General features: G+C 39.1%; 1 protein-coding gene across 1 annotated transcript in view; it reads right to left on the bottom strand.

Annotated features, from left to right (window-relative positions):
• Window positions 1-492: 492 nt before the first annotated feature.
• LOC125485270 (diacylglycerol lipase-alpha-like) overlaps window positions 493-27,519 on the bottom strand; it is a 49,946-nt gene continuing 22,919 nt past the window's right edge. The window contains exons 7-8 of the mRNA XM_048607313.1: window positions 26,043-26,197; window positions 493-4,872 (exon numbers count right to left, since the gene is read on the bottom strand). Of these exons, the coding sequence (XP_048463270.1) occupies window positions 3,912-4,872; window positions 26,043-26,197 (1,116 nt within the window). The 3' untranslated portion in view covers window positions 493-3,911. The remainder of the gene's footprint in view (window positions 4,873-26,042; window positions 26,198-27,519) is intronic.

Raw genomic sequence — 27,519 nt, 5'->3', positions numbered from 1 at the left:
CCATTAGCAGGAGATATTAGGATCCGAGGGCAAAGCCTTAGAGTAAAGGGAAGACCCTTTAGAATGGAGATGAGGAGAAACTTCTTCAGCCAGAGAGTGGTGAATCTAAAGAATCCATTGCCACAAGAGGCTGTGGAGGCCAGGTCATTGAGTATATTTAAGACAGAGAGAGATAGGTTCTTGATTGTTATGGGGATCAAAGGTTCTGGGAAGAAGGCACGAGAATAGAGTTAAGAAACTGATCAGCCATGATTGAATGGATTTGATGGGCCGAACGGCCTAATTTTTGCTCCTATGTCTTATGGTTTTACAGAATACAGATACGTTGTATTGCCACATTTTGTAGCATTGACAAATCATTTGCACTGATGATGCAAAGATCACAGAATCATACAATCGCGACAGTATGGAAGCAGGTCATTCAGCCCATCGAGTCCACACCGACCCTCTGAACAGCATCCCACCCAGGCCTACCACTCCCCCCAACCCTATCCTTATAACCTTGCATTTCCCATGGCTTGTCCATCTAGCCTGTACATCCCTAGACACTACGGGCAATTTTGGCATGGCCAATCCACTTAACCTAGACATCTTTAGATGAAAAATTATCCGCCCGAGGGTCGAATCAAACCCAGGTCCCTGGCGCTGTGAGACAACAGTGCTAACCACTGAACCATTGTGCCACGCTAATGCTTGGCCAGGCAACCTGATGTGGTCAAGATGCTGATTTGCTCAGATGCGCACATGTACCTTGAAAGATCTGGGGCATCCAGGAATGATATTGAAGGAGGCATTCTTCATGGGCTCACCTGGCATTGGCCATTCCTTTGGCCCCTCTGAGACACCACCAAAATAGCCAATGCCCATGACCTCGGCTATTCTTGACCTTTGCAGATAGATCAGCAGGAGCAGTGCCAAGTCACTGAGCACAGATGCCACGGACACCTCAGCTTCATGCAGAGAAAAGAAATCAGCTTGTCTCCATCTTTAAGTCTACTGAGGGTAGAGGGAGAGCACCCTATAGGAGAGGCCACCTAAAAGTGATACCAAAACATTGTGTTTTTCTTAATTCTTCTGTTCACTGATTGGCCCTCAATTTAATGAAATGGTTTATGCCAACACTATGAATTCCATGCCCCTCTGTTTTGAGAACATTAAGGCATCAACATGATGAAGTAGACATGCGGCACAAAGGTAGGGAGTTTCTGCTGATGGTAACATGTCTTCCAGGCATTATTATGGAGATATAGGAGATGACTCTGCCCATCAGGCAATTTGTTTGTGGCTGTTCGTTGTATGTGGTGTGAATACCAGCTCGAATGAGCCTTCCTCACAAGGATCATATCTGGAATAGATCGATCTGGGCTCTTTCACCATCTCCGTAAACTGGTTCAACAGCTCAGCTACGTGTCCATAAAGCCTTGCAGAACATGATCACCATGTTACATCACATCTTCCTCTTCTGCTGAAGACATGGGCACTCCTCCTCTAAAGACATGAGGCACTCCTCTACATCTTCATTCACAGAGTCAGCATTTCTCAATACCACCATGCAAGGAGTTTACAGGAGGAAATGCCACACCCTGTCCACCCCTGATCAGTTAAGGCACCAGAACCACATTGTCAGGAGTCCAACGGCTTGCTCTATGGAGACCTCGTGTTAAAATGCAAGAGGTGTAGCAACTCTGTGCCTCCATTGTAGGATTGTACATAGGTGTCAAGAACCTTCCTTCAAATGATAACTGTTGGCCCCTAGCAGCCATCCATCTAGTCTTCTGGTGGCATGAGCACCTGCTGCCAAGATTCTTGGACAGGGCAGATGTGGAAAGATTATTTTCCAGGACCAGACGCATAATCTCAGAATAGGGGTTTGGACATTTAAGATACAGAAGAGAAGGAATTTCTTCTCTCAGAGAGTAGTGAATTTGTGGAATTCATTACCACAGAGGACTACTGAGGCTGGGTCATTAAGGACATTAGAAGCTGACATATGTAGATTTTTAATTCGTAAGAAATCAAGGGCTCTGGGGAAAAGCAGAAAAATGGAATTGAGGACTCAGATCTGCCATGATCTCATTGAATTGCAGAGCAGACACAATGGATTGATCGGCCTACTTCTGCTCCTGTGTCTTATGGTCTTATTGACTAAGGAAGAATACAGCTTTGCAACTGCTAAGAAATCTTTCACACACCTGCAGAAAATGCTTGCAGTGGTTTCATATAAGCTGCACACTGAAGGAATTAAATTGCATACTTTCTATAAATGTCACTGGCTGCATTGCTGCAATCTTGGTTGCCACATTGGTGCAGTCAATCACACCATGAACATGAAGACATCATGCCCATGGCACTGTGCTTGAGTGGTCTCATCAGTTTTGCTACATCAGTCCAGAACTCAGTGGATTCCAATGCTGTCTCAGAGGGCACCCAACATTTGCTATGATAGATAGCACCTTGTGAAATGCTACACATGTGAATGACCTAGTGGCAATGAAACTCAGCACTATTGGCACTGTCTAGGGGAAAGGTATGGTCACTCAACCAGTGGTGCACCAATTCTTTCACCATGAGTGTGCACACATTAGTGAATATATGTTTTAATATATGCAGCCTCCAGCAGAAATGCTCTTTGCCATGTTGAGGAAATTGATTCCTGGCAGTGCACACTATGGTGAGTACAGCATCTTTATGTTTTCCCTGCCATTCAGCATCATTTCTGCATCCCACAGCAGCAAGGAGCTCTATGTGCTCCTGGCAAAGTGTCTCCTCATCAAAACCTGTTGCCACCTCAGAGTGACTGAGCCCCATGCTTAGCCTCACCTGTTACCAGTTGCACAGACTACTGCCTAGATCCCTGTGCTTTACTCATTGACTTCCGCACAACTGCCTCAGCATCTCACCCTGAAACATTTAGCAAGCTCTGCTCAATACAGTGACCATTGAGTGTCAACACGAGCTGTTCACTGTTCTGTTCACCATTTACACAGTGTAAGACTGGCTCTTGTTTCTCTGACTGGCTTCCCACTGTGCAGCTACCTCATCTCCATGGAAATGCTGTGTTTCTCGTGTCTCACCTTCATAATCTCAAACATCTCTACAACAAGCTCTCAAGACTTGTCAACTGCCTCTTGCACCACTTTCTGGCAGGTTGTCACTACTTCAGGAAATGCTTTCAGCAAAACTACTGGAGTGCAGGACCATTTCAGGAAAGGGGCATAAGACACTGCCACATGAATTTGCTGGAATGTCCACCTCCGAGCCTGTCAGCTGCAAAATGAACTTGACTTTTCTCTTTCAAATTTTGACCGACCCATTTTCATTTCTGTTTATATTTCAGACTTCTGGCATTCAGTTTTCTATTTATCCCCAACAAAACTGGAAATACAATGGTGAAGAGAGTTGAAATGTCTTTATGAGTGATCCTGTGCTATAATCCCTTGGTTCCTACTACTGGTGAGATTTGTACTAATGCCACATATCAATAAAAGGGTCAAGTTGATGTATGCACTGGGTGAAACCCATATTCAAATCTGGATGCTTTGAAATTCCATTATAAAAAAAAATTCCCAACAATCTCAAAAATATAACAATACTCTTTAGGGAATGTAATACTCTCCCTCTTATCAATCAACTGTCAACCAACTGCTAGTCATCTTATTCACCTTGTTCAAAACCCACATATAAATCAAGAGATTAACGTAAGACTGCCTGATTTCAATAACATGAATTGCTTTCGTGCATTGACTTCCTCTTCCATCAGGGTTTTTATAGTGGGTCAGTTCTATTATTATGCCATTATGGGCTCAAGTGGTTTGCACCCATCTTTTGAGTTTCACAGTTCTGCTTTTTAAAGCAAAAACCACTTCAAAGTCAGCATGCTAATGTGCTCTGTTACGTACTTTACAGAGGTTCTAAAGAGCTGAGATGATAACTTCTGCAGATTTATTAGAGTTGGGTTGGTGATCTGTTGGAGTTGAAGTTCTCAACTTTGTATCCATAGTCAGGCACTCCTGGCTGCTTATGCAGGTTGGAGTAATGTCCATCAGTTCACCCGATGAACTGAATGGAAAGGATGGAGATACCGAAATCCCAGATGAGGTCCCAGCATCTGCTGATCCAACAAACAAACGGGGTGGTTTTGGCACTAAGTTGGGTTCAAACTGTGCTCGCATCAGGATCTCATGCTCACTTACTGACTTGGGAATTTCATTATATTCTTCTAAACTATCATCAAGTACCAAATGATAAATATCTTGGAAGGAGCTGCTTTTTCCATCCAGATTGAAAAGGCTGTCTATAAACTCAGCAAATTCAAGCACTTGTGGACTTGGCACGTCTCGCAGACTCTCTATCCATTCTTTACTGTCTTCTTCTATTGGCAACTTATCTGAAAAGCTATCTGTTTCCACCTCCGCAGCCTGTTTGTTCTCCTGCTCACCAAGGTCCACTTGCAGGGGACTAGGCAGAGAATAACAGCTGTTTTGTAGTGGTTCGAGTGGTTGCACCTCCTGAGAATGCTTAGATAAACTGTCTGCACCCAGTAACTCAGTCCGGGAGCTCAGGGAAGGATTCTCCTCTGGAATTGCTGGATCAATGTAGAAACAATGTGACTCATCTTTCTCCATGACAACATGCAGACTTGGAGAACCCCTTATGCTGCGAAATCCAGAGGAGCGGCGGGAATCAAAACTGTAGATAGACTCGTTGTCAGACAGACTTTCCATTGTGGCAAGAGGAGCCCTCCGCTCCTCTATTTCAGTTACCAGCCTCTCCTTAGTGTTCATTAGAAGCAACTCAACAGAGTCCTTTTGGCATGGCTTCTGTTTTGTCTGATAAAGATCTTCAAAACTCAGTTCAGATTTTGACTTACTCCTGAAAAGACAATGAACATTGTTAAACAACAAATACTGAGTCAAAAAATGTAAAAATAAATCGGGCAGTCAAGTGCTTACTACCTCAAATTACCTAAAAGTCTACTGAATTATATTTAACTCAGTAAGATACATTGAAGTTACATTTAGTAGGCAAACAAAAATTACAGAAAGCTTACAATACTTTTATTTGAATACTGTCCAATAGTGACAACATTATTATGAAGAATTTAGATTCCATGCTTCTGACAAAAGTTTGAACCCAACATCAGAAAGGTCCTGATAGCAAAGTTCAAATGTGCAGAAAAACAACAAATCTCCTTCAACCAGAGCACCGTAACCTGACCGGTAATTCACAATTATAGGAACTTTTTTTTTTAAGCAACAGAACAGGGAAACACTAGACATTAAGCATAGGATCACAGTCAAATTGAAAAAACATAAAACATAGAACAGAGAATGGCTAAGCAGACAAGGTGAATCCACCAGCAGTGGAGACAAAGTTTGAGCAAGAGACTGAGGGTTGGGCAGGGGGCAGCACAGCATGGTGGGGGGGGGGGGGGGGGGGGGGGGGGGGGTTTTGTTGCCCTGACAGCACCAGAGTGGGGATAAATAAGAAATGCTTAAATTTATGATGCACATTTTTTGTCCCATCGGTGATGGCTAACATAAGAGCTTCAGAGCATTGAATATTAGTTTGTATTTTATAGCTTAACTGTAATAACTGTTAATGTTCCAACAGTAATACTTTTTTTTTCTTGTTTTAAATAAGACAAAGTGGCTGTGTCATGAAATAGCACAAATGAATCAGTATTTCAATTCTAGCTAATGGTTTTTAGTCTTGCAGTATGAGCAACATATTGCTGACCAAAGTAGAAATTGTATCTTTGCTGTGCAATATTTTGAAGATCCACATAAGAGATCAAAGAAATCATCGCAAAGAGCGATAGTTTATTAGAAATTACAGGAAATACTTTTGAGGAGAATCTATTAGTCTCTTGAGATTCTATAGCATTGTGCCGTTTTAGAATCCTGCTGTTTCGAATTACGCAGGTATATTTTTGAGGAGCAACATTTTATTTCCCAACTTTGATGGCAAAGATACAATTTGGACATCCCATATTTTCTCCAAGCACTTGTCTACTTAGATTAGAAGCAATTTATTGAACACGTGTCTTACATAAATGACAATAGGAGCTTCACCTCATAAGAGAATCAATCAGCTTTGGACACTTGCTGCCGAGCCACAAATGCATGAATGGTAATGATAATTTATTCGAAGTTTCTTGAGTAGCAATTTAGTAGAGTTTCAGCTTGGAATCATAGAATGGCTAAAGCACAGGGGGAAGTCATTTTGCCTGTCGTATCCATAGTTTTCTACATTAACTTCACCGGCATGTATTTGCCCATTCCAACAGACTGTCTACATCCTCTTGAAATCCCTATCTTCCTCACTGTTCATAACACTTTACAGTTATACATACCGGTTCTCTGTTGGAGCAACTCCATAAGCATCACTTCCTACATTTTTCTTATAGACTTGCAATTTTTCTCTTTTGTGATAAACATTTAATTTGTTTTTAATAGCCAAAATTGAAACTATCTCACTTTCACACTCAGGAAGGTGCATTCCAGCTCTTAACTGCTCACTACACCATGTCTTTATTCCTCATGTCACTTTTGGTTCTTTAGCCAGTCCCTTTAAAACAGTGTCTGACGATTCTTAAACTTTCTGCCAAAACGAACAGTTTCTCCCTATTTGTTGTCTCCAGGCCCCTCACTCCTCTTCACCATCTGCCTATTCCACCAGATTGTCTACATCGTCTTGAAATCCCACTCTATTCTCCTCACAGTTTCCTCATACTTTGTGGTTATGCATCATCTGCAATATGCTGTAAATATGCTGAACATGTGTCTTGGTCATTAATTAAGAAAAGGGGTTCTAACACTGACCAATGGTTAACCTTTTGTCTACACATGGATGAAAATCACTTGAAGGTTATCAAGCTTGGAAACAAAACAATGAGGCCAGACCTGGGAATGCACAAAGTAACTATATTCCAAGCCAAGAAAAAGAAAACTTTTAGGCAAAGTGCAAAAAGAATGATGGATTAATAACGCTGGAAGTGGAAGGATGGCTTTTTCTCTTTTGCCTGCCTCTCTGAGCCTCTCAGAAGACGATGCCCTTGAAAAGCAAATCGGACAAATCAGAGAAAACATCTATTTACTGAGAACACGAAAATATCTTTTTACAAGTTACCAATTAAAAATCCATGGGGTCAGGTTGATCTTCCTATTGTATTAGAAACATTTCCTTTTTTAAACTTTATGCTTGCACTTGTGTGCATGTTTCTTGTTCATTTTATTATTTTCCTTGAGGTTGGTGAGTAATGAAATTCCTCTTTCTTTTACTCAAGAAAATCTTGTAATTGGCTCAATAATTGTGAACCAGAGAACTGTGTAAGATACTATCAACTTCAGTACTTTAATAGCTGTTCATGGATTGGAAGAATCAACAAAGTTAAACTATTACACATGAAAGAATCAGCAATAAATCTAACCGGAATTAATTATTCAGGGACAAGGATAAACTTATACAGAAATTGAAAGCAATTAGCCACGTCTGGGAGAAGTCGAAGTCGAAGTCGAAGTCGAAGCAATATGAACAAAATTGTTTTGACATCTGCTTGATAACTGGCTGCTTTATGCCACAAGGATAACTAACTGTCCTGCAGAAGAATTAAGGAGTTAAACAGAGGAAAGTTGTGTCTTCAAACAGATAGCTAACACTGAAAGTAACAAGGAACAGAGGAGTTACCTCTGATCAGGAAACAAGCTGTAGATTGAGAAGAAATCAAGATTTTGGATGAAAGAATCTAAATGATTCATCAATGATGTTACATCATAGACCTGAACAAGTAAGGAGCTGTCTAAGAATCCAACAACAGAACTCTTCTTCAGCAAAGCTTTGAAGAACAACAATGCACAAAGATCGAACCCTGGAAACTTCTGGAGACCATCACTGTTGTTTGGAATCATAGCTAAACTCCACCATTAAATCCGGTAATAGCCAGGTTGGGTTGTGAGGCTTAACTGCTTCCTTGAAGCGTCTTATTTTGGTTGATACATGCCATAAAGTTTAAACCATTGTTTCAGTATTTGATGGTTTGAGACGTTTCTTCATAAGTAGCTAAATTAAAAGGTAACTTGTGGTGATTTACCGCAACAATGTTTTAATTTAAGACTGATGAAAATAATTAAAAATCTTCATCGGAACCAACTTAAAAAGGGAGCCAATTTACCCTTCATCTGGTTATAGCCACAGAAACATAGAAAAGGTACAGCACAGAAAAAGGCCATGGAATCCATCATGTCCTTGCTAGATGAAAAAGCTAGACACCGACTCTAATCACACTTTTCAGAACCTTGGCCACAACTCTGCAGATTGCAAAGTTTCAGGGGCAGATCCAGCTTGCTTTTAAATGAGTTGAGGGCTTCCACATCAATCATCAAACTGCGCAGTTGATTCCAAACTCTGGGTGATAAAACAATATCTTTCATGTCCCCTCTAATCCTTTTACTAAATCACCTTAAATATACTTACCCAATAATTGAGGAAGATACTTTACCTCTTCTAAGTCCATGTATACGTGCATCACATAAACTGCATTAATCTCATTAACTGTCTTATCTCATCAAGTGAGTTAAACGCAATTTGCCTTTAACAAATATCTCCTGGCCTTTCTTTATGAATCCACATTTGTCCAAGTGACCGTTAAATTTGTCCCAGATTACCACTTCTAAAGGTGTTCCCACTACTGAAGTTACATTAATTGGCCTGTGGTTGCTGACATATCCTTACGCTCGGTATAGAACAAGAATTTAACAGATGATATTCTCTACTCCTCTGGTGACATCACTGTATCTCAGAAATATGAGAAGATTGGAACATACGATGAATTTATTTGCAAATTCCATCTTTATTTGCTAAGTATTTTTGGAAACATTCCTCTTTTGTTATGACTCTGGCAGCATCTTATTCCTTGTAAGACAGATACAAAATGCTCATTTAGTACCTCAGCCATGTCCTCTGATACCATGCTTAAACTCCCTTTCTGGCCCTGAATCAGTGTCAAGTTTTCTTTTACATTTTACATTATTTACAAGTCCATTGAAGATTTTTGGATCAGCAAAACCTAAGAACTAGGAGCAGGAGGTAGATAGTTCAGTCCCTCAAGCCTGCTCCGCCATTTAATGTGATTATTGCTGATCACATCCACTTCTGTGCCTGCTCCCCATAACACTTTAACCCATTACTAATTCAAAACCTATTTCCTCCTCAAATTAATCAGTACCCCAGATTCAACCAAACTGTGGAGATTAGCAACTCTTTGAAAGAAGTAATTTCTCATGTTTTTTAAATTTGCTACCTCTTATCCTAATACTTATTAGCTCACATTCCAGATTGCACCACATAAGGAAACATCCATTCTATATCTACTTTGCTAATCCCCTTTAGCATCTTATATACCTCAATTAGATCTTCTCTAAATTCCAGAGAAAGTAGGCCTAAAGTGCCTCAATCTTTTCATAAGGCAAACCCGTCATCTCTGGAATCAATCTAATGAACCTGCTCTGAACTGCCTCCAGTGCAACGACATCACTCCTCAAGAAGGGGACCAAAGGTGTATTCAATGTTCCGGATGCTGTCTCATTTATGCCCTAAGCAGTTAAAGCAATGCTTCCCTACTTTTATATTTAATTATTTTAGCAATAAATTCTAAAAATCCATTTGCTTTCCACCAGCTTTTACATTAGCTGTCATGCTCTCTCTTTGATTCTCTGAATTGCTTTCTCACTTCTTCTCTGAATTTTTCACCTTTAACCTATTTTTCACCCATATGACTGCCATATTTCTGCTTCATCTTATTCTCTATCTCTTTTGTCATCCAGGGAGCTCCGGCCTTGTTTGCCTCTGATATTCTGTAGAATACATTTAGTAATGTATTAATACCTCTGTCGTTGCTTGGCTGTAACCAAAAAGATTCTGCCTAGTCTCTCTCCAGCACAGTAACATGCTCCTTACTCCCACCAATCATTTCTTTCCTGAATACTTTGTATGCAGAAATATTTTGTATTCATTCCTGCCCTTTTTTTGAGCTACTTTCTATTATTGGTGTTTCATCAGTTCGTTGTTTGGTTATTTGTATTTCACCAACCTTACTGCATTCCCTCTTACTCTGATACACTTCCTATTTCATACTCTTGTATGCTAAAAAAAAGACATTGAAGCTTTTCATCTTGAAATCATGAGGGCACATCTCAAATATGGCAATATAAGGCAAAACCAAACCAACTCTGAGACAGGAGCCCAGGTTCAAGTCCCACCTGATCCAGAGACCTGCAATAACATTTCTGAACAGGTTGATTAGAGAAGAATGCACGAGAGAAGAATGCTGATTGGTTGGCAAGTGGAATCTGACTGATAGAAGCATTGACCTGGTGAATGCATCAACTAATATAATTGACAATTAACTGCCAGACATTGTTTTAAAATTTGAAACAGGCAAGTTGACTTTCATTTCTCAGGGCAATGCTCTGACCAATGAATCAGTCAATGGCTGTCAACTATTTTGTTGAGTCAGAATAGGAGCAGTAGTGTATGTGTTCTTTCTGTCTGTAAAGAACAGGGCCCTGTATAAATACATGGAGCTTCCAGCATGTGAAAGTGCTGAGAGCTTTTGGAGGCCATGGACGGTCGCTAAACCGTTCTTCCAAACAACCAAAACAATACGCTGTTTGGTACGATCCACCAGCCTTTGGGATAGCATAATACCAGCACTAAAATTCATATACAACATTCCTCCTTGTGTGACAGGCATAATGCCTTTTTGGCTTGATGGCAGCAACACTCGTTACTAAATAGTAATATTGGAAAAAACTAGCTTCTTTTGTCGCTCAAACTTTTGAGATATCTTGCCAGCTTAATCAAAGGCAGACTAGGCACTTTTAAGGACCAAGAGTGACCACTTTGGGCTTCTCATAAGTTTGGCCAGTATACAGCAATAAATAATATTATCAAAGTAGCCATGATCCCACAAGGTGGTTTTGATGTACCCAACTTCTGCATCATGTTTGTAGGGTGAACAAATGATTCAGGCCCCAGTTATGAGTTGCTATTAAGGCCAAACTATAGGAATAACTATTTATATACCAACCAGTGAAGGTAGGTTTATGGTAGACAGTAATAAAGAACCCCCTGGCCAGTTTTTCATCAGGACATGGAGGATGGGGAACATATTTCACTGTTACTTTCCAAATATGAATCTGAGCAGAGGAAGGAGCACATTCAGATATGCAAAGAAATTCTTACATGCAGCTATAGATTCAAATATAGCAAAAGTATCATCTATATACTAGAAATATGCAAATGGTAAGAGTTTAGGTGCCATTCCATCGAGGAACATAAAGTTTCCCCTTCTCCATTAATTTTCCAGCTCTTTCAGTTTTTAATAAAGCAGGTAGAACTGCGGATGCTGTAAATCAGGAACAAAAACAGAAGTTGCTGGAAAAGCTCAGCAGGTCTGGCAGCATGTGAAGAAAAATCAGAGTTAATGTTTTGGGTCTGGTGATCCTTCCTCTTTCAGAACACTGTTCCGAGGAAGGGTCACCAGACCCGAAATGTTAACTCTGATTTTTTCTTCACAAATGGTGCCAAACTTGCTGAGCTTTTCCAGCAACTTCTGTTTTTGTTCTATCTGCTTTATTCTCCTCTTTCCGTTGTCACTCACACATGCCATTACGAGAAATCAGCTTCTTTCCTGGCTTCCTAGAATCTGCATGCAAGATCTTGACTTTTGTCGTTGATACTGATATGGACAATGACTAAATGCTCTTCATAGTTACCTCTAAGGTTGCTCTGCAGCCGCTCAATATCAACTTTGACCCTCACACCAAGGCAGCAACATACCATTCTGGTTTCACATCTGCAGCCACAGATAAGCCTATTTGTTCTTCTAGCTACTGAATCCTCCATCTCAATCGTGTTCTCAAACTTCTACCTTCCCTAGTGTACAGCTGAGCTCATTTTGTTGCAGGTGAATTTTTGCTTTGAGAGAAACAATCATTTCATCACTGTTTAGAACTGAAGATTGGGTGAAGAGTGAGATTCACTTACAAGACTCTGGCACTATTTGCCTGGCCATCTTTTACTGCTTGGTGGTCATGCACTACTTTTCTGCTTGTAAAACCTTGAAATTTACTTATTCAAGTACCTCTCAACCTCACAAATGCATCATAGTGACACTAGCTACCATGCAAGCTCTGATACCTGGAGCTTGAGCTGCTCCAGTTAACAGACCTGCATGTGATTACTCAGGGTCCAGAAGTTCCCACCTATAATAGGATGTGCACTGTACATAACTGAGATGTCTTGTCATGCTTTTATTAATTAGATGATTAACTGTATGAACAGAAATAAACGTAAAGCTATGCTTTATAACATTTGCTGTTCTTCAAGAAGAAAATGCAATAAAATTGGAACTGGGTTCATTCATAGTAGATGGTAATGGATTTCCTCATTAGATTGGATCTTCAAATTCATTAACATTCAAGTTGGTAACTTACTTTTCAGGTTTTGCCAATAGTTCTCTGAATGAGCTAGAGGACCACAAGTGAAACTGTGATCGAAGGTCTAGAATTCCCCACTTATGTCTCTCCTCCTCACTTTCCTACCTCCTTGATTAACCTTTTGGTCATCTTCCCTAATATTGCCTAATGAAGCCTTATGCCAAATTATGCATTACAACGCTCCAATGAAGGACGTTGAGATGTTTATTATGTAAAAGGTGTTGTATGATTCAACTTGTTGAAATTAATAAGGAATTTTAACTTCTATATGGAGACATACCCATGCTAAAGAAAACCACATGATTGAAACTCCCCTGAATTCAAGGACCTGATTTACAACTAACTACATTTTGTCATCCAAAGTTTTGCTGACTGCTGTTGTGAATATCTACGTTATGGTTCATGTGCTTTAGAGTGTTACTTCTAGTTTTAGGAATTAAAAGTTTTAACTGTAGAAAATAGGGTAACTGTAACATAACCAAGCTTGACCATTATCGCACAGTATTTGAGATGTGATCTCACCAATGCCCTGAACAATTGAAGCAAAACATCCCAATGTTTATGTTAATTCTTCTCATAAAAAAAAGGCTAAAGGGATGCTATCCTTCGTTATTACTTGCTGTACCTCTGTATTAACGTTTTGTGACTCATGCAACAGAGCACATAGATCCCGCTACATCTTGGAATTCTGCAGTCATTCTCCATTGAATAACACTCTGCCTTGTTGTTCTTCCTTACAAATTAAACTACTTCACAGTTTCCCCACATCAGATGCCAGATCTTGGCTCAATCGATCTCCCCACATAGCCTATTTTCAAAATGTTGTGTCATCTGCAAATTTAATGACCATGACTTCACTCCCCTCAACTGGGCCTGAGGGTCCAGAACAGACTCCAATAGGATATCACTCATCACATCTTGGCAATCAGAAAAAGATTTATTTACACAAACATTTTCTGTCAGCGAAAAGACATAACACTAACTCACCACCACTACTACCTCAAAGAACAAAGATGGCAGATGGATAGGAATTCTTTCTTCATTTCATGCACTGCTTTGAATTGGAAATGTGTATCATCATTCCATCTTTGTTACTGGGTCAAATTTCTGAAACTCTCTATGAAATAGCACTGTTGGAGCACCTTCACCACAAAGACAGCAGTTGCTCAAGGCAACGCACAACCATCTTCTCAAAGGCAGTTAGGAATAGACACTAAATGCAGGATGTTTCCAGCAATGCTCACATCCTCTGAACAAAAGAAACTGTGCAAATTGATGTCAGCAGCAAGTAATCTCATTTGGAACTAGAGAGTGCCTAGTTTTCAGAAAGTCAGCAGCAAAGGGGTCAGTTGACATAACTGGAGAATACATTGGCCAGATGCAGTAGGTCAGCTGTCAGCACTGGAACAAACATGGCTGTACAAAGTGTACAGGTGTTGAATACATCACTTTGATAATATTGAGACAAGGATTTTGTATTTACAAGAATGATAAACAGACACCATCACTAGCATAAAACAGATTTATTTTCACCATATTGCTGCTAATAATTTATATATTAATTTCCTCAAGTACTATCAGCAGTAGTAACAATATTGCTGGCAATGAAATTATATGAAATTAAAGTAACTTCATGGTTACAATTTCTGAGCTATTTTTCCACAGATAACATAGCAATTAAACAAGTTTAGATAATGGATAGTTTACTGTGACTGATACATGTAACAACATACATGTGCTTGTATGTCTTTATATGTGCATTATCCAATTTTTTGACCTAACAGCACAAGCAAGCCAGCAATATTTCGTATATCAAATCTAAGTTAAAACTGAATTGGACTGATATTAAACATAACTTAAGCTCTTGTCTACTGTTATACAGAATAGCAAGTTACGATGACAATTTCATTAGGATGGCATTTAATTGTACTGCTATAGGTGTTGCATTTAGAATTAAGTGCCCTCTCCAGCATTTGAGGTGCCTTAGAAGTAAACAGCTCTTTAACAATTCTGTTCTTTATTCATGTTGAAGTGCAGACTGTGGTTGCGATTTTAATGGTTTGGTTTATGAAAGACAAATGAAAAAGCAAATTAAAATTACATATAAATAGTGATAAATCAAAGTCGCAATCCATTCCTCCTACAGGTTAGAGACAATACTTCAATAGAATTGGAGAATGTGCAGATTCAAGGCAGTAAAAACAAAATAAATACATAGGATTCAATCTGGAAATTGCAACAGATTTGCTAGGTTCAGAAGCTAGGATCCAGTGAAACAAATGAAGTCTATGGCACTGACAGCAAATTATTGATCTGGTTAAGAGGTTGGGTGAGTAGCGGAAATTAGAGCAGAGATAATGTTTGTGACAAGTGACATCCCACAGGGATCTGTGTTGCTGTTTCAACTATTGATTCTATTTAGTAAAAATTTAAACAGTGTGACAGAGTGTGAAATATCAAGTCAAGTTTGTCAATGGCACAAATATCGGAGACACTGTAAACAGTGTGGATAACAAGAGATTAATATAACTGTGGCAAATGGATTTCAATGTAGGCAAATGTAAGATAATCAGTTTTGGATGTAAAAAGTAGAAGTTACTTTCTAAATGGAGGGGGTTTGGAAAGAGTGAAATAGAGAAACTCAGCAGTTCATATAGGTAGATCATTAAGATGTCACAGGCAGGTACAGAAGTACAATTTAGAAGATTAAATGGCGTGCTGTTCATATTTTGAAGGATGAAATCCAGAGGTTGGTTGATGGTGAAAGAGTGGTATTTGGTTGGGGTTGTGCAGGGGAGAAGTAATGCTACTGCTGTACAAAGCCCCAGTGATGGATCACACCTGGATAACTCTTTCAGAATTGGGCACCATAGCATAGGAGAGAGATACTGGGCACAGAAAGAATTAAGTATAAATTTAACACAATGATATCTGGAATCCAAGAGTCATCATGAGGAGATATTACACAAACTAGTGTAAAGACCACATTTAAAAAAAATGTATTTTTCATTGTGGACTGAAATGAGAGAAGGACTTTTTCAAAAGCCAAAGACTGTGGAAGGGATCGCTACACTTTTTGAAAGTAAGATACTGTAACTCATTGTAAGTTGTGCTCTAATAGTTGATGTGTCCAACCAATGGGGAAGTCTAGTGCAGGTTGGTTGGAACTGGGGAGTGTGCACAAGGGGAATTTTGGCTCACATCAAGTAGCTGAATGGTTTCATGAATTATGACCAACTGTAGTGACAAAGATTGACTATCTGTCAACAATTATTTGGTTGACTCCTGGGTAGCTGAATAGCTTCTGGGTGTGAACAATACTGTCAGAAGCCTTCTGATTTCCAGAAGGGGAGTCGAAGTGCCACTCTACTGCAGAAAATACCTGACCTCCTCACTGGTTGCTGTAAGTTGTTGCTTTTAACCAATAATTCAAAGACTTTATAATTTGTGCAACAATCACTCTGCCTCCAGCAAGGAAGTGAAGAGTAGATGGAGAACAGAGACTGAAGAGCAGCAAATCCTGGTGAGCAAAGGCATATTTCAGCGAATCCTGTGGACAGGGTTTGTTTTTGGGGTGGGGGAAGCGATTGGGGGTAGGTAAGAAGGACAAAGAGGCTAATGTGCCATGTGGGTAAGGAGGGGGAGTCTCCACTGGGAACGGTGAAGGTGCAAATAAGAGCCCACTTTCCCCCTTCCCCAACATCAGCCAATGCAGTTACACCAACCAGGCTGTCCACTTGGAGCAGTCCACCCCTACAAGGGGTGGGATAGCAGTGGGCACATGATGAGGCTCTTAAGTGGCCTTTACTTAGCCAGCATAGGATGTCATCAAGTTCAAGGACATTAAACTTCCCAAGGCTTCCTGTAACATGTCACACTAATCAAAGTAGGGTAGGCATTGGGAAGGCCAAGATCTTAATTTTTATCAAGATCCATGACTTCAACTCACCAGCAGGATAGTTTAAAATCAAGCATATGATTGCTTGGCAGATCAGACTTGAGGCTGCACCTATAGTAGTATTAGAGAGAAGCCTACCTAAAGAAAAATAAGTAATGTTGAAAGTGGGAGATGGGAATTTGAACAATGATGAAAATAATTAATGAAAATTTAAGGTGCAATATTCAAAGAAAGTTGCCAATCTGAACAGACAGGAAAGAAAATCTGAAAAGAAATAATTTCAAAAATATATGCAAGATAGATTCCAGCAAAGAATCAAAAGGAGATAGTGCTGAACTGAAGAGAGACCTTCTAAATAATAAATAAAAATAATGGCTTTCTTATATGCTCAGAGAAATGAGCATTTCTGGCATCGATTATTTTCCTTCTTTCCTATGAACTGAAGGCGAACGAAAGTTGCTATTCTACACGTGTGTGCTGCATTCAATTGCCCAAAGGACCATTCTTCATGTCACCGTACAATAGCATTAACAGACTATTTGACTGTAAAGTGGTGGAACATCCGAGCCCAATTCAATCACCGTGCCAACACACGTGCTCCTAACAAGAGGCCACCAGATAACAAATAAGGAATTTGAGAACCTGACTGATATTTTTACTCTGTCTGTCTTGGGAATGTTGAGTCTAAACATAGTGTACTTCATTTGCCAAGCTGGCTGATATTAGTAGACACGAATTCAAACTTAGACATTCAGCTACCTACGTTTAACGTTACATTTGGTAGTATCTGTACCCACTAGACCATTGGGACAAGGCATTTGCAAATTGGGAATTAGCAGACACCTGATAATAAGTGTGGAAGAATGCAGAGCTCATTGTTCGATAAGCTGTAGTCATCTTTTTCTGCCTTCCATTAATCTAAGCAGCCTGCTGGAACATTAGGTGTCAATAAACTATTTGACTATGAAAACACCACAGTTGAGCTCTATCTGCACTGAACATTTATAATAATATTCCTAGCACCAAACAATAATTAATGCAGGTACATATGGATCCTAATCCTAAAGCACTGAATATCTTCTTATTGACACCTGGAGCAAATATAATATTTAAATCTGACCTCCTTAATCAGGAAATATTGGCTTTACTAACTCAGCCACCGAAAATTTTTTTTTCCCAAATTCCATTAAGTCAAGTCCTTCATTTGCTATCCCTTCAGCTGGGGAGTTCCCACCATCCTACATGCTATTTCCTCTCAGAAAAATATTTTTACATTGCTTTCTGTGGAAGTCTAAAGGTTTAAATCATCAAAGAATGTAGTCAGAAGAAATTAATATTTTCTGCAGAAAAACTAAATTTACTTTGAAAAGTATTTGCTAAATATTTGCGAAAGGTGAAAAGACAAGGAGTGCATAATTTGAATCATCGAAGAATTAGCATTTGAGGTTAGAGGAGTAACAACTTGGAAAGTATGGGAGAGTTTGAGGAATGGATTGTAAACTACATCTGACATGCATCTGTCACCTCAGAAAAAATAAAAAGGACTTTTCAAGAATATAAAATAAGATTAGGCACAACACATCTACTCCTTTGCTAGATTAGCTTCAACTAAACAATAGTTGAACCAGACAAGTTACATTAAATATTTAATATAAAATACTCAAGAACCTCTCAATATTAAAAAACCCTATATGCTGTCAAAACCTTTAAAGACATTTTCCATGCTACACACATGCTTCTGCCTCTCAACAAGGAGGTCACACATGTATTGAAATGAGACCTAACCTTACCCCATCTTTTTGTGAGGAAAAATAAATGACTTTTATATATAATTTCCTGTCCTTTATTTTATACAAGTACATTCTGAATAGTAGTTTTGAAATATGTTCAGATATTTTGCAGTAGCTTGTTTTCTCTGGATATCAGGACCAGCTGAAGCTACTGTAGTTTATGATTGAGTCACTGATGTTTGTTTCTGCCCAGCCTGTTCCTTTGCTTGATTGTAAATGGATTTGGTCTCGAGTGCTGTCCTATTTCGGCAAAGATTCCGACCTGGATGAAAATCAAAATATTATCTTTGTCGTAAAGAACACCACTGAGACAATAAGTATTTGCAACATTTTGCCCGTGGAAATGTCCTACTGTGTATGAAAATCCTATCAGTGGTTATTTGAAATTGTGTCACAGAAATGGCGCTACAAATGTAATCAATGCAAGAATAAATTACATTTCCACATTGTCACTGTAAAGAAAGAGTGTGTTTAACATAATGATGGATCCCGAGTTTGGTTCAGAAAAAAGGGGCGTGGGGACAGGTTTGCCAGACAGGAAAGGAAATCTCAGACAGATGTTGAGGAGGAGAACCCAAATGCAGGTGGAAGAAGGTTCTGAAATAGTGACTACAATGGTATTGAAGGCCCATTTTGCAAGAACTGGTCAACGTGTAAAGACATACGTCTGCAGGAATCATGGGGGGGGAGGAATCAGAGTCACATTAGTAAGGCTTACAATGCCAACAGGACTTGGTGAAGACAGCAACAATGAGCCTTTGTTCAAGTGAAACTGTGGTTTACCAGATGATTTGTTGTTTATGAATAGAGACGAAAGGCAAGACAGTCATCCAAGAAATCCAGCAACAGAATAGTAAAAGCTTGAAATTGGTTTTCAGCGGTAACAATGGCAATGTTGCAAAGATAAAACAAAATAGTCTTGATGACACATCAAAAAACTGCACTGGTATATGATACTGGCTTTAAAGCCAGTACAACTTTGGGTCAAGGCTGAAATGACAAGGATAATTGATAGATTTAAGATCATAATACAAGCTATTTGCAGGAGCCAAGTGATGGCTTTGGTTTAAGTGACATTAGGAATAAATTTCTGACATCCAATTGGAAACAATTATAGCAGCTGTAAGAAGCAAGATGTAAAGTTGGGTGTCACATATATATATGTAAAATCCATGCTTCTCAATCAGATCACCAAGGTAGCAGGTCAATGAAGCATAGAACCCATAAATGACCATGCAGGCATGGCAAGAGAAGTGACTTGAGATACAACAGCCAACATTGGATCCAGTAGAGAACAGTGCTGTGGAAAAAAATTAATATTTAACTCACAGGACCATCCAACATCCAACATCCAACTACAAGCTGTAGAGTTGGAATCCTAATTTTGAGTAGATTTTTGTATCTGAAAAATGATCATGATGAACCATGCACAGTAGGTTGACTTTGTATCAAATTCTCAATTCAATTCAGTGACATTAACACAAATGCAAGCTTGTTCATTATTTATGGGTAGTATCACTCCTACCTCATCTTTGTTCCTCTCAGCTGGTCTGCAATGACCAAATCATCATTCCCTTAGTTATTAAGGGGGATCTTGTGGCATTGTGGCAGTATCCCTACCTCTAAGGCAGACGACCCAGGTTCACTCCCATCTGCTATAGATATGTGTGCTAACATCTCTACAAACAGGTTGATTAGAAACTATTTTAACCTTAGATACAATGATACAATATGCCATGTAGTCACAGATGAAGAGTTGGACATTATACTTTTATTCTCCTCAGAATGAAATAATTCTGTGAATTGCCTTTGACTGTTCTGATTTTCAGATTTCATTGGCAGTTCTAGAAACAGCATCTGAAGTCTTGACTGTCTGTCATCTGAAGAGGCAGCATGGTGGCTCAGCGGATAGCAGTGAGTTTGATTCTACACTCAGGCAACTGTTTGTGTGGAGGTTGCACATTCTCTGCATGTCTGCGCAGGTTTCCTCTAGGTGTTCCAGTTTCCTCCCACAGTCCAAAGATGTGCAGATCAGGTGGATTGGCAATGGGAAATGCAGGGTTATAGGGATAGCTAAGGAGTGTAGATCTGGGTCGGATGCTTTTCAGAGGGTCAGTGTGGACTCAATGGGCTGAATGGCTTGCTTCCACACTGCAGTGATTCTATGAACCTCCTCTATTGTTGCATACTCATTTCCTACTTTTACTGCTAGTTCTTCTTTCATAAACATACTCAAAGAATCCTTGCAGATCACATAGCTAGAATCAAACCGAAATGCTTCAGCTCTGACGACAGGTCACCAATGTGAAATGCTTTTATTTTCTCTCCACATGTTGCCTGACTGGCTGAATATTTCGAACAGTTACTTTCTTTAAAATTCCAAACAGAATATGAATTGGTTACACATGTATATTTTCCTGTTTACTTACAAACTGACCATAATTACATTTGCCCCAATGTCATTTTTAAATTCGATCGAATGGTTCTTGACAAAAGATTCACTGCACATATTTTACTTCCCTGGTATTAACAGTTTCTGGGAAAGTCCAAATTTCTTAAAGTGCTTCACAAATAATGCTGAGTTCTAAGAAAACATCAACATAACATTCCTCCTTTAAAAGTTAATGATAAATTACCCATGCACAGATTTATTAGAGAATGATTTCCCACTTTGTTAAACTCTTGGTTTTGTTGTGAACATTTTGTTAGCTCCATCTATGAAGTGCCCTTATAGTTCATCCAGTGAGTTCAATAGGATTATCTATTGCGCATATGGTCTGCTTATTCTTTGACATTTTCATCAAGTGTATTGAGTCAACAGCTTCCTTGAGAGTCAACTTCAGATCATTTAGGCTGCAATAAGAATTTTGAAGACTTACAAGTAGTCTGTCATGGAACATTTGGTTGTGCAAGTTTCTGTATTCATAATAATCCATGAGGCAGTACAGGATTCCAATGAGCAAATCAATCAAGTCACTGCTTTTTCCTTCTGCTGATTAAATTTAGTTGCTTCAGAATAACATTACTGCATGCCACAAAAATTCAAACTTCTCTTTTACAGTTGTACATTTGCTTTACAAATACTAATTAAACCAGAGAGATAACAAGGTGTCGAACTGGATGAACACAGCAGGCCAAGCAGCATCAGAGGAGCAGGAAAGTTGACGTTTTGGGTCTGGAACCTTCTTCAGAAATCGTTTCTGAAGAAGGGTCCAGACCCAAAATGTCAACTTTCCTGCTCGGCCTGCTGTGTTCATCCAGCTCTACACCTTGTTATCTCAGATTCTCCAGCATCGGCAGTTCCTACTATCTCTAATTAAACCAAAGATGCTAACAACATCATTTGTTATATTTGTCAAAGAGTAAATTTGCACTTGTTTTATGACCTCAGATTGCTTCAAAGTTTTAAAATGCCACCTGTTTTGCTGAGTCATGAGGGTACACAAAATCAAATGCTTGTGTGACTTACTTTAAAATTATTAGTGAGGTGGCTGGAATTTGCCATAGCATTGCTAAAGAATACAGAAAAACACTTTCCACCTTGTGTTCAAGATTCATGTACTGAAGGTCTGCAAATTCTAATAGGCTAAGTTCTTTCCATATAGTATGTGCTATTGGTTGTATAATACAGGTTCCCAAACAATCAGGGAGAGACAGAGGATCAAATATTTTATTTAATTTCAGAGAAGTATAAGAATAATAAGGCAGTAATAGTAGGAGATTTTAACGACCTAAATATTAACTGAGGTAGTTTTAGTGTGTGCAAGATAGGGAGGGAGCAAAATTACATTTTGGAGGACTTTTTTTCACCTGTATTATGGGAATACTTCTGAAAATGAGCCTGCACAGGTGGAAAACACATCAGTTGGGAAGCATTTTGCAGACAGGGATTATAATTCAGTCAGATTTGGCATAGTTATAAAAAAGGAATCAGATGGACTGGGAATAAAACTTCTAAAATGAGGAAAGGCTAATTTTACTAAGAAAAGACACAATTCGGCCCATATGGACTGGGAGCAGCTACTTGCAGATAAAACTTTGTCAGAGCATTGGGAGACACTCAAGGAGGAAATAGCGAAGAGTAAAGGGAGAAATATATTCCCATAAAGACAAAGGGTGGGACCAAGACCAGAGAATTCTGGATGTCAACAGGCATAAACTTTATGTTTTAAAAAAAATTTTATGGCAGATACTGCGGGTTCAATATGGCACAGTGCATAAAGGAGTACAGAAAATGCATGGGGTACTTAGAAAGGAAATTAGGAAAGCCAAGAGAGTGAATGAGAAAGCATTGGCAGCTGGAATAAAGGTAAACCCAAAGGGCTTTTTCTGTAAATATATAAATAGCAAGAGAATAACTAGAGCAAGAGTGGGACTCTTAAAGATGATCTGTGTGCAGACCCGGAATACGTCGGCACACTCTCAATGAATGTTTTGTGTTAGTCTTCGCAATGGAAAATGGAAACGTGGGCATAGACATCAGGGTGGAAGACTGTGCAACATTAGAAATTAACATAAAGAGACAGCAAGTTCTGACAGCCTTTAAAATAGACAAATCCACAGGCCAGGATGTGTTGCATCCCAAGCTGTTGAGGGAGGCAAAGGAGGAGATAACAGGGATGCTGGCAGTATAATTTCGGATACTCACTGGCCACAGGAAATTATCAGAATTAATTTTGAGGAGCAGAATATATACCATAATGGCAGAACCCTGAAAATCAGATCTTAGCGTGCATTTCACTGATCCCTGAATGTAGCAAGGCAGCTAGACAAGGTGGTCAAGATGACATATGGAATATTTGAATTCATAAGGGCAGGAGGTTACGTTGAAATGTACAAAATGCTGATCAGGCAACAACTCGAGTTGTGTGTGCAATCACATTGTTGGAAAGATGTGATCGGACTAGAGAAGGTATGGAGGAGATTTCAGCCTCAGGTGGAAGATCAGAGCTACAAGGAAAGATTGGATAAGCTGGGGCTGTTTTCCATATAGCAGCAAATGTTGAGACCTGATAGAGGTGTGTAAGATTATGAAGGGCATAGGATAGGATGAATATGAAGGTACATATTCGCTGAGTAGAGGCGACAATAACTGGGGGCATAGATTTAATATAAGAGGTAGAATGCTAAGAGGACTATTGAGGATAAAGTTTTCACAGAGAGGGTGATGGAAGTCAGGACCTTGCTGCCTGAAGGGTTGTTGAGACAGAAATTCTTGAAATATTTAAGCAATATTTAGATATTCATGTGTTGCTATAGCTTCCCGTGATACAGGCAAACAGCTGGAAAATGGGACTGGTGTACTCAGATCTTTGCTGAACAACGTGAAACACAATGGTCCAAATAACCTCACTCTGTGCTGTAAACGTCTATTAGTGTATGAGAAAATCTAACCCAGTGAATTACAGGACCAATACGCTAATCAACAGTAAAGTGATGGAAGGGGTCATCAACAGTGGTATCAGGCAGCGTTTCTTTAGAAATGGCCTGTTCACTAATGCCAGCTTGGTTTTCTCCAGGACCACTCAGCTCCTGACCTCATTACTGCTTCATTTCAAAAATGGACAGAAGTGATGAACTCCAGAGGGGTGGTCAGACTGACCGCATTTAATATAAACATTGTATTTGACTCAGTGTGTCATCAGGAACCCTAGTAAAATTACAGCCAGAGGCAATGGGGAGAAAAATGTCTGCAGGTTGGAGTCATATCTGGTAAAAAAGGAAAATACTTGCATTATTGGAGGTCAGTCAACTCAGCATCAAGACACCTCTGAATTACCGAATGTCCCAGTATCAATGTCACCACTATCCTGGGATTACCAATGAGCAGAAACTGAACTGGACTAGTCATATAAATACCTTGACTACAAGACCAGGACAGAGGACAGGAGTACTGCAGCGAGTAACTCATCTCCTGACTCCCCAAAGTCTGTTCACTATCGACAAAGCTTAAGTCAGGAGTGAGATGGAATATGACTCATTTGCCTGGATGACTGCAGCTCCAACAACACCCAAGAAGCTTGACAACATCCAGGAAAAATCAGCCCACTTGATTGGTGCAAACATCACTCTTTTCCCCACTGATGCACTGTAGCAGCAGTGCGTACCACCTATAAGATGCATTTCACCAAAGCTCCATAGACGGCACCTTCCAAACGCACAACCATTGCCATCTAGAATGACACAGTCAAAAGGTGCATGGAAAAAGCACCTGCCAATTTCAGTTCAAGCTATTCACAATCCGGACTTGGTAATATGTTGCTATTCCCTCAATACCATTGAGTTAAAATCCTGGACTACCTGCCTAACAGTACTGTAGGTATACTTACACCAAATGGACTGCAGCAGTTCAAGAAGAGAACTCACCACCACCTTCTCCATGGCAACTATGGATGGGCAATACATATAGGCCCAGCCAGCATTATCCACATTCCCTGAATGAATAAAAACAGTCTAAATGCGATGCTTCAAGACCAAAACTTCAGCAGAAGACATCCTCTAATTCAGCATTGACCTGGAATAAACAGTTACTATTTTCAAGAAGGCTTGAATAAAAATAAAAATGTCACATTAATCCAAAGCAGCATTCTTAAATGGTAGAGAAAACGTATTTTGTATTTAATTATTGGAGGTATGTTGTTTTTCTCCATTCTATCCTGTTGCATACCATAAGCAGTATCGCACTGTGGATCCCTCTCTTGTAGCTAATGGAATATGATCAATATTCAAGTTATAAATATTAATTGAAACAAATATTAGATTTACATGGTACTGCTCGCGGAATAATTTCTAAGAGGCTTTACAAGATTGGATGGATAAGAACAATAAAGAACTTAAGGTCAGAATGGATAGAGATCAATAACATAGATTTTAGGGGCTTTTGAAAGCAGGAAGATCGACAGTAAAGTGGAGTGAATTAGACAGAATTCAGAGAACCGGAGACATTTGCCCGAATTAAAAATAGCTCCAATGGAGTAGAGGATGGGGTGAAGCAGATAGGCTTCATCCCTGAAGTAGACGAATGTCATCTTGGTGACAGACCTGATGTGAGATAGAAAGTGCAACTCACTGGTCTATATAACGTTAACACTGCACATGACCATAGGCAGAGTGGCTCCAGTTCTGCAAACAATAAGTCAAAGCAATTGTTCAGTTATTCAAATTTCACAAGCTATATTTAAAAAAGATAAGAATCAGCGTAAATGGACTGGGGAGAGCCATTCAAAAGCATAATCCCAAACAAAAATGTAACATCTTTAAACTGCTGAACATTCATGATAAAACATAGTGAAAACCAACAAGCTCAATCTAAACAAATTGGGAGAGTATACATAGTTTATTCAGAAAGTTGTGATGGATTATGAGTATGCAAAAATGTCTGTCAGAAAAGGTCCATCCAGCTTGTCTCATGCAGATGAGCATCAAGAGCATGTATACCTCCTATATGCCATGCAATTTCCTGGGAGAAGTGAGAATGGAATCAAAAACAAAATCCAATTAGGGAAAAGTCGAAGTTTTCTAAATACATCCTATAGATAAAATGGACCTCATATTGTATATCCCTGCCTTCCTGTAAATTTTAGTTAGGTTCTCAGAGATGCCACTTACTTAAGTCACCGTATAGTTTTTGAGCCAACAATCCTGTTTTACAGTAGGCTTTTGAGAGACAAATTTATGAAGATAAAATTATATTTTAAAAATAATATTTTTCCACTGACTTTTTGTCTCATGATGTGAAGGCATAGATTAGTTATTAATCTTTATCTTCAAAACAAGACTTGAGCTATATTCATATTTTACCACTATTCCAGTTTTGGATTTTCTGTTCTGCATTTACTGTGGTTGTTCTCTTACTTTATACTGGCATTCTTCCTTTGATCTCCATGCTTTGTTGCTTGAGGCTGCTGCTGAACAATCATGTCAGGATTCAAATCCACCTCTGTTGGGCTGACCATGACCTTTGCTGCTCCTAGCAAAGCCGTCTTTCCTTTGTTGTAATTCTCCAACACCTGGTTCAAAGGAAAATAAATTGTTTTAAAGTAATACAAGTGATGTGAATAAGTTCACATTTACCTAATTCACTTTGCAGTTCATCTTTTTAAAACAAAGAGGTAAAGTCATATATAAGTATCAAATGAAGCTAAATTGAGGACTGGGTGGTACAATGGGTTCTCTTTGGGATTTTAGTTTAACCTCCCACATATTATGGAGATGAATGCTTCACTTGCCTGTTTAACAAGCTCAGTGCAGTTTCTTATGACTGTGAGCAAAAACATAAATTTAGCAATAAATGCGTAATCTCAGCTAGTGAGCTAACAAAGATAGTTGGTGTGAAAAACTTAAAAAGTCAAAGCGATGCTTGACTTTGAGATATCGGTCTTGAATTTCCACAGTCAATTTTTAATAGCATTTGAAGCCCAGAAACAAGCAGTCCAGCCTAACAGAACTGTGCCACTTGTGCTGTACTTCTGCTAGAAGGTTATTTTGTAATCAAGCTTGTTCCATGAAAGTTTGCTGAGTTAAGTTATTTCAAATATTCTCAGTACATCCATGGTGCAATGTTAGTGTGGGAGCTATTACATTGCTGTACACCCCTGCACCAGGAAACTTCCAGGTAACATCTTAAACACAATGATGAGGATTTTAAATTCAATGGACGTGAAAATGTAACTGGTCAATGAGTAAAGCCATAGGAGGATTCCATATCCATATCAATGTACAGTGCTATCTCTAACTCACTTCTTGCAAGTGCTTCTGCAATAGACTTGGCCTCGGTACTATATTTGATGAATTCTCATGTCAGTACAGGAAGCCTGAACACTTCAAATGACACAATCATATAGATGATCTCCTTGAGAAAAATAAAGTGTTATTCTTCTAAAACATACCATTATACTCCTTTAACAGAGATGAATTGATGCTGTCAGTCAAAGATCTGAATTCTTTTTCCTCTCATCTGTTTGACCACTCTATTGTGAGAGGAAAAATAATCTCAAATTGCTAATGTCACTCAAGGGAGTAATGGATGTGTGTTTTCATTTAGAATAGCAATTACTAGACATAGCAGGTTTGAAAAACTGAGACTTGCTTTAAGTATTTTTTCTTCTCCACTGAGAACAGCAAAATAACAAATTTGGAACACAGAACAAAGCAAGAACAGGGATGATAAACTTTACCAAATAACAGTGCTAATATATCCAATCTGAACCCTTGTGAAATACAGGAGATACTTTTCTAGAAATTATTGTATTTATTTAAGTTTTATTTGTCATTTCTGGTAATATCAATGTAACGTAATGTAGTAACAATGTAACGTAATGTAGTAACAATG

Source organism: Rhincodon typus, chromosome 17 (assembly GCF_021869965.1).
Source record: "Rhincodon typus isolate 14 chromosome 17, sRhiTyp1.1, whole genome shotgun sequence".
Lineage (NCBI taxonomy): Eukaryota > Metazoa > Chordata > Chondrichthyes > Orectolobiformes > Rhincodontidae > Rhincodon > Rhincodon typus.
The sequence above is the reverse complement of the archived record's forward strand: the minus strand, read 5'-3'. Positions and strand labels throughout refer to the sequence as shown.